Raw genomic sequence first — 12,270 nt, 5'->3', positions numbered from 1 at the left:
TAGGGAGGTGTTTAGGGCATGTCCGACCGGTAGGAGGCCGCGGGGAAGACCCAGGACACGTTGGGAAGACTATGTCTCCCGGCTGGCCTGGGAACGCCTCGGGGTCCCACAGGAAGAGCTGGACGAAGTGGCTGGGGAGAAGGAAGTCTGGGCTTCCCTGCTTAGGCTGCTGCCCCCGCGACCCGACCTCGGATAAGCGGAAGAAGATGGATGGATGGATGAACTTGGATGACTTGATTAGCATGGTCAAATCTTAATGGGCTGATACAGACATTTCTACGTAACAATTGAACATTGTAAAGTGTCACACTGGAGGGAATTCAAGTTAAGTGCTGTATAGTAAAAACAATACATACAAACTGAACTTTATGACGCATGATAGATGTGTAAAGGTGGGCTGATGAAGTGTAAAAAAAAGAAGAGTTTTACAGCTGTATAATGGATTGAAGCGTGAAAAAAGTGATTACTAAGGGTATTCTTCCACAAGCTATTCAAAGACTGAGTCACTCCCTCCATTGACCCCCGCTGGGCCTGCTGCAGTCATGCACGTCACTCTGTGCTTTAGTTCCACTGCTATTTCAACTTGATCTTTTTCATTCAATTGTGCAAGGTGGTGGTTGCCCTTTGTTACATGCATGCATAAGTGCAGCCCACCTCGTCCAATCACAAGTTGGGTACGTTACTGTCCTGTGGCACGAGCACATGCTGGTGCGTGACAGAGAATGACAACATGCCACTGGAGGTGTGAACCTTTGGGCAATTAACAATTCCATCTGATTCCTCTGGTGACAATAGGTTTCACAATCCAGTCTCCATTCAACACGATTGTTGATTCAAACCGACTCTTGCAATATCCATCCATCCATCTTCTGCCATTTATCCGAAGTCGAGTCGCAGCAGCAGCATCTTTTTGAATGTGTATTCTTAAGAAAATACATTTAAAAAAATTAATAAAAAAATATTTTTTTATTTTTAAATCCATTTTTGAAAATGATTAATTGATTTAGAGTCGGGATGAATAAGAATCGCGATTCGGATGACGCACCCGCCAAATTGTAGAAGAAAAAAGCATATATTAACCGCAGATATATACCGGTACAAAAGATTATTTACATACCTTAATTCTGTCCAAATGGTGCCTGTCACACAAAAGGTCTACTTAAGGCGCATGCATTGACCGGCAGGTGTGTCTTTCGACATCTTGCTAGGTGTGTTTGAGTGAATTTTTGCGTGTTTTTATGCCTGATTTCTTTTGATCTTAAGTGCAAAGTGCGTTTAGTTATTGTACTGTACATCCGGAGCAATGGAGCGCCTACTTTTCTCTGTTCTAAGGACTTTGACTGGCTTAATTCTGGAGTGCATCCGAGAATCCAATACACTGGAGACCTACTCTTGCAGCTCAATAACAGCAGACTTCCAGCTTCCTGAGGGATTTCAATCATCTTAGCAGCAAGGACTTTTGAGGAGTTAAGAGAAGGAAAGGTGGGAAAAGAGGAGGTGTCAAACTGAGAATGAGGAAACGGCATACAACCAGCCTCCCCTCGCCCTCCCTGGTTATCCATCCATCTGTCTACCGCTTGTCCCTTTTGCGGGGGGTGCTGGAGCCTATCCCAGCTGCACACGGGAGGAAGGCAGGGTACACCATCCAGTCCTTGCGAAATAAAGTTGATGAGCTTCAAGGAAACGCTGGCTTCCTCCAGGACTACAGACACTGCTGTGTTTTGGCATTTATGGAGACGTGGCTTACCGTGGACGACTCGGACAACGACGTGACCATTGATGGATTTGCCAGTCCATTTCGCTTGGATCGTGACGCACTAGAGACCGGGAAATCCCGCGGTGTGCATCTACGTCAACAAGCGCTCCTGCCAGAGAAAGACTGTGGAACGTCTGACGCTGTCACTTCCTCCATTTTATTTACCCCGTGTGTTTCCACAAATATTTTTACATTCACCCTAAAGCAAACCCTACCACAGCCACAAATACTATAGTGGACTTAGTACGAACATGCAGTCTCTCTCACCTTAAGCACCTCATTTTATACTGGGTGATTTTAATCAAGTGTCTGGTTTTTATCAATATGTAACCTGTCCAACAAGTCTTTAGATCTTTGTTATGAACAGTAAAAGGTGCATATAAATCCATCCCCCTGCAGATCCTCCCAACATATAAAACAGTATTAAAGAAAGAAAAAATCCAGAGCAAAGAAGTTGAATTATGGTTTGAGGATTCCACTGCTTGTCTGCAGGCTTGTGGGATGTCTTCTCAGACTCTTGTAAGGACATTGATGTCACCTGCTCTTATATTTCCTTCTGCCAGAACGTGATCATCCCTACCAAGACTACTAGAATTGATCCTAATAATCAACCTTGGATGTCCAAACCAGTTAAATCCAGTCTTAAGTGGAAGAAAGTAGCATTTGGTCAAGGAGAAGCCTGATCGAGGCAGCAAAAAAGGAACTGAAAGTTCAAATATTAAGGGCAAAACCTGCTCAGTGGTCTAGTGGTTAGAGTGTCTGCCCTGAGATGGGTAGGTTGTGAGTTCAAACCCCGGCCGAGTCATACCAAAGACTATAAAAATGGGAGCCATTACCTCCCTGCTTGGCACTCAGCATCAAGGCTTGGAATTGGGGGTTAAATCACCAAAAATGATTCCCGAGCGTGGCCACCGCTGCTGCTCACTGCTCCCCTCACCTCCCAGGGGGTGAACAAGGGTGATGGGTCAAATGCAGAGAATAATTTCACCACACCTAGTGTGTGTGTGACTATCATTGCTACTTTAACTTGAACTTAACGCATGTGATTACCGTATTTTCCGCACCATAAGGCGCCCTGGGTTATAAGCCGCGCCTTCAATGAACGGCATATTTCAAAACTTTGTCCACCTATAAGCCGCCCCGTGTTATAAGCCGCATCTAACTGCGCTAAAGGGAATGTCAAAAAAACAGTCAGATAGATCAGTCAAACTTTAATAATATATTAAAAACCAGCGTTCTAACAACTCTGTTCACTCCCAAAATGTACGGTAATGTGCAAATGTGCAATCAATAAGCATCAATAACTTAATGTTGCTCGAACGTTAATTTCACAACACACAAAATAAACATAACGCTCACTTTCTGAAGTTATTCTTCATTCATAAATCCCTCGAATTCTTCTCCTTCGGTGTCCGAATTAAAAAGTTGGGCGAATACGGGATCCAAAATGGCCGGCTCCGTCTCGTCGCAGTTCTGTGAATCCTGCCTTCCGGAAAGCTCGGACCACAGTTGTGACCGAAATATCCGCCCAGGCATTTACGATCCACTGGCAGATGTTGACGTATGTCGTCCGGCGCTGTCTCCCTGTCTTAGTGAAGGTGTGTTCGCCTTCGGTCATCCATTGTTCCCACGCCGTTCGCAGTCGTGCTTTAAATGCCCTGTTGACACCAATATCGAGCGGTTGGAGTTCTTTGGTTAAATATTGCCTTAAGTTTAAATTCTGCGTTATACGCGTGTCGCTTAGTAGGAGCCATTTTGTGGTCTTTACAGATGTTAACACACAAATGAAATGAAACGTAATACCCGCGCGCTTCTTCTTCTACGGGGGCGGGTGGTTGCTTACCGTAGAAGAAGAAGCGCTTCCTCTTCTACGGGGGCGGGTGGTTGCTTACCGTAGAAGAAGAAGCGCTTCCTCTTCTACGGGGAAAAAAGATGGCGGCTGTTTACCGTAGTTGCGAGACCGAACCTTTATGAAAATAAATATTTATATTAATCCATATATAAGGCGCACCGGGTTATAAGCCGCACTGTCAGCTTTTGTGAAAATTTGTGGTTTTTAGGTGCGGCTTATAGTGCGGAAAATACGGTTATTATCAGCATAATCTTGTATAAATGCAGATGAAGTCAGGGAATTCATTTTGAACGTATGTGGGTAACCCCCCCCCTAGAGGGGGGGGGTTACCCACATATGCGGTCCTCTCCAAGGTTTCTCATAGTCATTCACATCGACGTCCCACTGGGGTGAGTTTTTCCTTGCCCGTATGTGGGCTTTGTACCGAGGATGTCGTTGTGGCTTGTGCAGCCCTTTGAGACACTTGTGATTTAGGGCTATATAAATAAAGATTGATTGATTGATAAATAAATGATAAATAAATGGGTTGTACTTGTATAGCGCTTTTCTACCTTCAAGGTACTCAAAGCGCTTTGACACTACTTCCACATTTACCCATTCACACACACATTCACACACTGATGGCGGGAGCTGCCATGCAAGGTGCTAACCAGCAGCCATCAGGAGCAAGGGTGAAGTGTCTTGCTCAAGGACACAACGGACGTGACTAGGATGGTAGAAGGTGGGGATTGAACCCCAGTAACCAGCAACCCTCCGATTGCTGGCACGGCCACTCTACCAACTTCGCCACGCCGTCCCCCTACTTTATTTTAGCCGCGGTCCTCATTGTGGATGGAAGTTGTTGTTTTTTCAGGGATCGTCATTACACAATCACACACATTTGTGGCTGCGCACACAAAAAGCTAAAAGCCAAAGAAAAAGCAGAGCAATTTCATTCTAATCTGAAGTCTGGCGGGATTGTTTTTCTCTATTGAAGGATGAGGTGCCTGATGATGGCTGCATCTTTATCAGAAGTGGAGAGTTGTCAGTTTGTATCATGCAGCATGCAATGATGACAAATCTGCTGTGTGTTTTGTCTGCAGACCAGCATCAATATGCCAGCGGAGATCAGTCAAAGCTTCCAGACCCCAACCGCGTGCGCTCCAGAGTCCCACCCAACATGCCAAAGCTCTTCATCCCCGCCACTCTCACCAAGTTCCCCCCAGAGATCACAGTGACTCCGCCCACACCCACACTGCTTTCTCCCAAAGGAAGCATCTCAGAGGAAACCAAACAAAAACTCAAGGTAGCGTTGCCAAAGTCCCTCAAGCTCCTTTGCATCATTCTCTGCTTGCCCAAACAGGAAATCAGAAGATAAAGATAGCAGTTAAAAAGATGCACATGTGACTTCAACATCTGCAGAAAAACAAAGATACTAATCATCACCAGCATGCTGGAAAATCATCTTTCTTCCATGCACACACACACACACACACACACACACACACACACACACACACACACACACACACACACACACACACACACACACTGAGCAGGACGCCACAAGAAGCGAAGCGCTAAAGTGTCAATGTAAAGGGGTGGTGATTGATCCAGATGTCGATACTATTGATACCTAGTATAGTATCAGTATGTAAACGATACTAAAGTCATTTACATCAATATTTGTTCTTTTTCTTCTTCTAATTACAACATTTTGGGCTTGTTTTAGTGTGAAAAGGAGAAAAGCTTTGAGGGCAAAATCCAAGCGATTTAAATGGGAACCAATAATAGTTTTTGCTTTTGTTTTGTTATTGTTCACTAGCCACTTTATTTTGTAAAAAAATGTAGCATTCGATGCTACACATTTAATACATCATCTAATTCACAACAATACTGGCTCATTCTAAATTTGATCAAATAAGCTTTAAAAAAAATGTGTTTTTGTGTTTAGTTACTTTCTATGAAACATTTTCAGTTGTGTAATCTACAAATGTTAGATTGGGACTGAAAACCGGATTGGATCTAAGGAAAACAAATTCAGAAGGAAAAAATGTTGATGGGAACATCCCTGCCATAAACACACCACCAGGACTACCATAAACACACCACCAGGATTACCATAAACACACCACCAGGACTACCATAAACACACCACCAGGACTACCATAAACACACCACCAGGACTACCATAAACACACCACCAGGACTACCATAAACACACCACCAGGACTACCATAAACACTCCACCAGGACTACCATAAACACACCACCAGGACTACCATAAACACTCCACCAGGACTACCATAAACACACCACCAGGACTACCATAAACACACCACCAGGACTACCATAAACACACCACCAGGACTACCATAAACACACCACCAGGACTACCTTAAACACACCACCAGGACTACCATAAACACACCACCAGGACTACCATAAACACACCACCAGGACTACCATAAACACACCACCAGGACTACCTTAAACACACCACCAGGACTACCATAAACACACCACCAGGACTGCCATAAACACACCACCAGGACTACCATAAACACACCGCCAGGACTACCATAAACACACCACCAGGACTACCATAAACACACCACCAGGACTACCATAAACACACCACCAGGACTACCATAAACACACCACCAGGACTACCTTTAACACACCACCAGGACTACCATAAACACACCATCAGGACTACCATAAACACACCACCAGGACTACCATAAACACACCACCAGGACTACCTTAAACACACCACCAGGACTACCATAAACACACCACCAGGACTACCATAAACACACCACCAGGACTACCATAAACACACCACCAGGACTACCATAAACACACCACCAGGACTACCATAAATACACCACCAGGACTACCATAAACACACCACCAGGACTACCATAAACACACCACCAGGACTACCTTAAACACACCACCAGGACTACCATAAACACACCACCAGGACTACCATAAACACACCACCAGGACTACCATAAACACACCACCAGGACTACCATAAACACACCACCTGGACTACCTTAAACACACCACCAGGACTACCATAAACACACCACCAGGACTACCATAAACACACCACCAGGACTACCATAAAAACACCACCAGGACTACCATAAACACACCACCTGGACTACCTTAAACACACCACCAGGACTACCATAAACACACCACCAGGACTACCACGGCTGCTCTCTGCCAGAAAGTAATATTGAAAAGTAATAAATCAGGTAAAAGTCAAACATTAGAATTTTGTGCAAAAGTGAATTCATGTCAGTAATTAAAATTCAAATGTGAAAGTAATATGTGATATTAACTCATTTTGTGATAGTAAAATATGCCAAGTCTTGATTTAATACAATTGTAATGATCTTAGCTTACACTTTTTGGAAACACAATTTTTGGAGATTTTAATTTTGAGGTTTTCATTAACTTTTTGCCATAATCATCAATATATATCAATAATCATAATCAATATATATATCAATAATTATAATCATAATCATCAATGTATATCAATAATCATAATCATCAATATATATCAATAATCATAATCATCAATATATATATCAATAATTATAATCATAATCATTAATATATATCAATAATCATAATCATAATCATCAATGTATATAAATAATCAAAATCAAAATCATCAATGTATATCAATAATCATAATCATCAAAGTATATCAATAATCATAATCATCAATGTATATCAATAATCATAATCATAATCATCCATATATATCCAAAGAAGGCTCGAGTTGCACATTATGAGCCTATGTCATATATTGGTTTAAAAACTGATACTGATACTGATATACCGATATCACATTTTTATGCCAATAATATCAGAAAGTTGTCATTTTATTGAAAGAAAGTTACGCACTCAGATTCACTATCATTTTAAATGCCACCAAACTATGCATGATGTACATCAATAATATTAAAAGCCACCAACATAAGTGCAAGTCTTGAGTGTGCGTGTCGCTCTCGTACTCTAAACTCCAATGAGTGTCCTCCAGATGTAAACATGTCAATAATAAGAACATGTCAACTAGGGCTGCAGCTAACGATTATTTTTCTATCGATTAATCTATAGATTATTTTTTCGATTAATCAGTTAATCTATAGATTATTTTTTCGATTAATCTATAGATTATTTTTCCTTTTACCGATTATTTTTTTTATTTAAAATGAAGAGGAAAAAATAAATGTAGGCCAGTTTTTTCAAAAGGCATGGCTTTTATTTACAAAAAAAAAAGTATGGCCACTCAGTCAACGTTGACAACAACATGACAAAATATTCTGTAACAATGTAAACATTTAAAACTTTTAACATTTAACAAAATTAAAAGTAGCTTATTTGCTTTTTAATGTGCAAATATAAAAGTAAACATCCAGTGCAAATCTTAATATTCTGGAATAGTATAAGCATTTAAAAAGTAAAAGTATTGCTTATTTTGCTTTAAAATGTGCAAAAATAAAGATAAACATCCAATACAAAAAAGTGCAAAACGGAAATATTCTGTAACAAGTGTAAACATTTCAACAAAAGTAAAAGTATTGCTTATTTGCTAAAATGTGCAAAAATAAAGCTAAACATCCAATACAAAAAAGTGTACAGTGTAAACATTTCAACAAAAGTAAAAGTATTGCTTATTTTGCTTAATAACACAACAATGATAGTATGATTAAAGTGAAAGTTAATTGTTGGTTTGTACATAGTATATGTAACTGTTAATGTTGTAAAAGGTATTTGCACAACTAATTAACGTTAGCGTTTGTGACACGTCTTGTGCCGTGGGGTTCTTTCAGGACCGACAGACTGAACGCCAGACGGCTTTGCCAGGTTTACAATCTTTTAATTTTACACAAAGTCTTTTCTCTTCCAACTCTTTTCTCTTTCTTTCCTCGCTTTTCAGCTCCTCTTCCTCGCTCGCTCGTCGTCCCCTGTCTCTTGCGGCGTCGCTCCCGGCGCGCCCCGCCTCGCCGCTCGCTCGCCGCCGCCGCCTCTCCACAGCGTTAAAGAGGAGCGCGTCTTTGTAAACACTGAACAGGCACGCCAAACGCGCCTCTCAGAGCAAACGGTGCTTTAGTTTATGAATTTACAACGCAGATACAAATGACACATTCATGTTTTTGTGTAATGATGACAACGTATACGCACGCGGACGATTGACTTGTTGATGGTGATGGCAAGAACGCTGTCGGGGGTTTTCTTTTCAAATGTTCGTTCATAGCCGTTGTGCTGCTATGATAGGCCATTTCCGCTCGACACAGTGTGCATACAACAACATTATTAGGCCGTTTATTGAAATACTCCCACACTTTTGACGACTTTTGGCGTGCTTTTTTCCCCTCGCTCGCATCGTCTGCTTTGCGCTCCGCCATGACAGTAGTGTGACGTAAATATGCGATGCGCCGACGCACAAAAACGGCGTCGACATATTTACGTAACCGATGACATCGACTACGTCGACGCGTCGTTTCAGCCTTAATGTAAACAGGTTGTTGAACAGGATAAACATGTCAATAATAATAACATGTCAATAATAAGAAGATGTAAACAGGCTGTTGAACAGGATAAACATGTCAATAATAATAAGATGTGAATAGGTTGTTGAAAAGGATAATGAGGTAGTTAACTGCTACTGTGCTGGTCACACAGAAGGTGATCTTGTCGTCTCAGTCCGCTGCCACGGTCAAGAAGGATTCTCTGAGCCAGCCGTCGTTGGACGTGCAGGAGACGTCCAGCCAGGAGTCGTCTCTGGAGAGCGAGTCTGACGAAGAGGACGATTACATGGACATTTGACTTCTGACGGCAGGTGACTTGGGGGCGTGGCCATCAAACTCTGCAGCTTAATCGTTTGCTGCTGTTTAACACAGACTACTTTCTGACACTTTGTGATTGGCTGCCATGTCACCGCCTTGTGGTGGGACTGCTGCACCATAGCATGTCTGGAATGTGCCACTCATGCATATCCTCACCTCTTTATCCTCACCTCTTTATTCTTTATCCTTACCTGTTTATGCATATCTTCACCTGTTTACCCTCACCTGTTTATGCATATCCTCACCTGCTTATCCTCACCTGTTTATGCATCCTCCTTTACCCCCAGCTGCATGTGAAGCAGTGAACCAGTAGCACATGAGAAATGTTTACACTCAACATTTGAGTCAGTCAGCGCTCAAGTGTGCTTGTTTTGTACTCCCTGCTCTTTTTGCCTGACTTTATTCCGGCCTTTTCTCTGTAGCTGTGAGCTTCTCACCAAGATGGCAGCCATCACCAGCACTGGTGTGAATGATGTTGAAAGACTACCAGACTTTTGTACATATCACCATCCAAATTGGCTTTAATGGTCCGAGTGAGTGAGTGAGTGAGTGAGTGAGTGAGTGAGTGAGTGAGTGAGTGACTGAGTGACTGAGTGACTGACTGAGTGAGTGAGTGAGTGAGTGAGTGAGTGAGTGAGTGAGTGAGTGAATGTGTTAGTGTGTGAGCAGCTCAGGAGCATATTTCCTAAATTGACTATAATCCAGATGCATTCTCTCCAAATGTACAGAAAGCATTGTCACTCAGTGGAAGACGGCAGAATGTGTTTTTTTTACTGATTGTTTTCTATCAAAAGCTATCTTTGTTTCTTAAAAGGTGAAAATATATTTGGAGAAAAACAAAAGAATTCCTTCCAAGGTTAAGATGAGATGTGAAGATGATTTTCTACTGAGGTGACTTTTGCTCTTTGCCTGGCTTCAATGTCACGATGGACGTCAACCAAATATGTCATCTTCATATTGGTGGTGTGTTCAAGGCCGTGCGGGAGAGTGAGCGCCAGTGACACCACCGTGCATGCTGGGGTGTGTGTGTGTGTGTGTGTGTGTGTGTGTGTGTGTGTGTGTGTGTGTGTGTGTGTGTGTGTGTGTGTGTGTGTGTGTGTGTGTGTGTGTGTGTGTGTGTGTGTGTGTGTGTGTGTGTGTGTGTGTGTGTGTGTGTGTGTGTGTGTGTGTGTGTGTGTGTGTGTGTGTGTGTGTGTGTGTGTGTGTGTGTGTGTGTGTGTGAGAGAGACATCCTCCTGAATAATCCATCCATCAAATGAGATAAATGACATCTTACCGCATGTCAAAGTGCTTCCTGTTGTATTTTTTTCTAGTCTTGTAACATTTCCCATGTACAAACAAGTCAATCTTCCATTCTGCAGTATTAAAGTCATTGGTGGAAGAAGTCCTGATGTCTATGTGTGGACTTCCTCTGAAAGCTAACATGGATGTGAACATTAGCACAACAATGTCAATGCTAAATATGATTCTCTCACAATCAAGCAGCACAGATGTGATCCTAGGCAGCAGAAGCTAGCTCTAGGGCCGTGGAACATCTCTTCTTGTGTTGGAAAAGAGCCTAAGCTTGTGCACAAGTTCTGCTTGAATACGGTCGGACTCACCTTGGTGCACGGCAACATCTGGAACCTTCTGTCTTCTTGACCGGGGTTAGTGTTGTCCCCATACCAATATTTTGCTGCCAGTATCAAAATGTATTTCCATAGTTTTTTAAATAAAGGGGACCAAAAATTTTTTAGTTATTGGCTTTATTTGAACAAAAAATGTTAGTGTACATGAAACATATGTTTATTATTGTCATTTAGTCCTTAAATAAAATAGACAACTTGTCTTTTAGTAGTAAGTAAACAAACAAAGACTCCTAATTAGTCTATGCAGTAACATATTGTGTCATTTATACACCTATTATTTTGTCAACATTATGAGGGACAAACTGTAAAAAGGGATTATTAATCTACTTGTTCATTTACTGTTAATATCTGCTTATTTTCTGTTTTAACATGTTCTATCTACACTTCTGTTCAAATGTAATAATCACTTATTCTTCTCTTCTTTCATACTTGACATTAGTTTTGGATGATACCACACATTTAGGTATGGATGTGATACCAAGTAGTTACAGGATCATACATTGGTCAGCACGGTGGTAGAGGGGATAGTGTGTCTGCCTCACAATACGAAGGTCCTGGGTTCAATCCTGCACTCAGGATATTTCTGTGTGGAGTTTGCATGTTCTCCCCATGACTGTGTGGGTTCCCTTCGGGTACTCCGGCTTCCTCCCACCTCCAAAATCATGCACCTGGGGATAGGCCCCTCCCACCTCCAAAGACATGCACCTGGGGATAGGCCCCTCCCACCTTCAAAGACATGCACCTGGGGATAGGCCCCTCCCACCTCCAAAGACATGCACCTGGGGATAGGTTGATTGACAACACTAAATGGTCCCTAGTGTGTGAATGTTGTCTATCTGTGTTGGCCCTGTGATGAAGTGGTGACTTGTCCAGGGTGTACACCGCCTTCCGCTCGAATGCAGCTGAGATAGGCTCCAGCACCCCCCGCGACCCCGAAGGGAATTAGCGGTAGAAAAATGGATGGATGGATGGATGGACATTGGTCATTTTCAAAGTGACTTTCTAAACAGCCAAATATGTTTATCAGGACAACATGAGTACTCGTAGTAGCAACCATGGAGAGGAAATGTTTTATTTTATTATTTAAAGCTCTCTCTCTCTCTCTCTCTCTCTCTCTCTCTCTCTCTCTCTCTCTCTCTCTCTCTCTCTCTCTCTCTCTCTCTCTCTCTCTCTCTC

General features: G+C 42.3%; 1 protein-coding gene across 5 annotated transcripts in view; it reads left to right on the top strand.

The window, feature by feature from the left end:
* The window catches only part of cabin1 (calcineurin binding protein 1), an 82,281-nt gene extending 71,087 nt beyond the window's left edge, over nucleotides 1-11,194 (top strand). For 3 of the 5 annotated variants that reach the window (XM_072914287.1, XM_061985839.2, XM_061985838.2), the window contains 2 exons: nucleotides 4,691-4,893; nucleotides 9,303-10,690. In XM_072914287.1, coding sequence (XP_072770388.1) covers nucleotides 4,691-4,893; nucleotides 9,303-9,446 — 347 coding nt within the window. In that variant the 3' untranslated portion in view covers nucleotides 9,447-10,690. Of the gene's footprint in view, nucleotides 1-4,690; nucleotides 4,894-9,302; nucleotides 10,691-10,951 lie in introns of those variants that run through there. The other 2 variants (XM_072914286.1, XM_072914285.1) reach the window with 2 other exon arrangements.
* Nucleotides 11,195-12,270: the final 1,076 nt, after the last annotated feature.

Source organism: Nerophis lumbriciformis, linkage group LG12 (assembly GCF_033978685.3).
Source record: "Nerophis lumbriciformis linkage group LG12, RoL_Nlum_v2.1, whole genome shotgun sequence".
In the NCBI taxonomy this organism is placed as follows: Eukaryota; Metazoa; Chordata; class Actinopteri; order Syngnathiformes; family Syngnathidae; genus Nerophis; species Nerophis lumbriciformis.
This window is presented reverse-complemented; position numbering and strand designations above follow the sequence as displayed.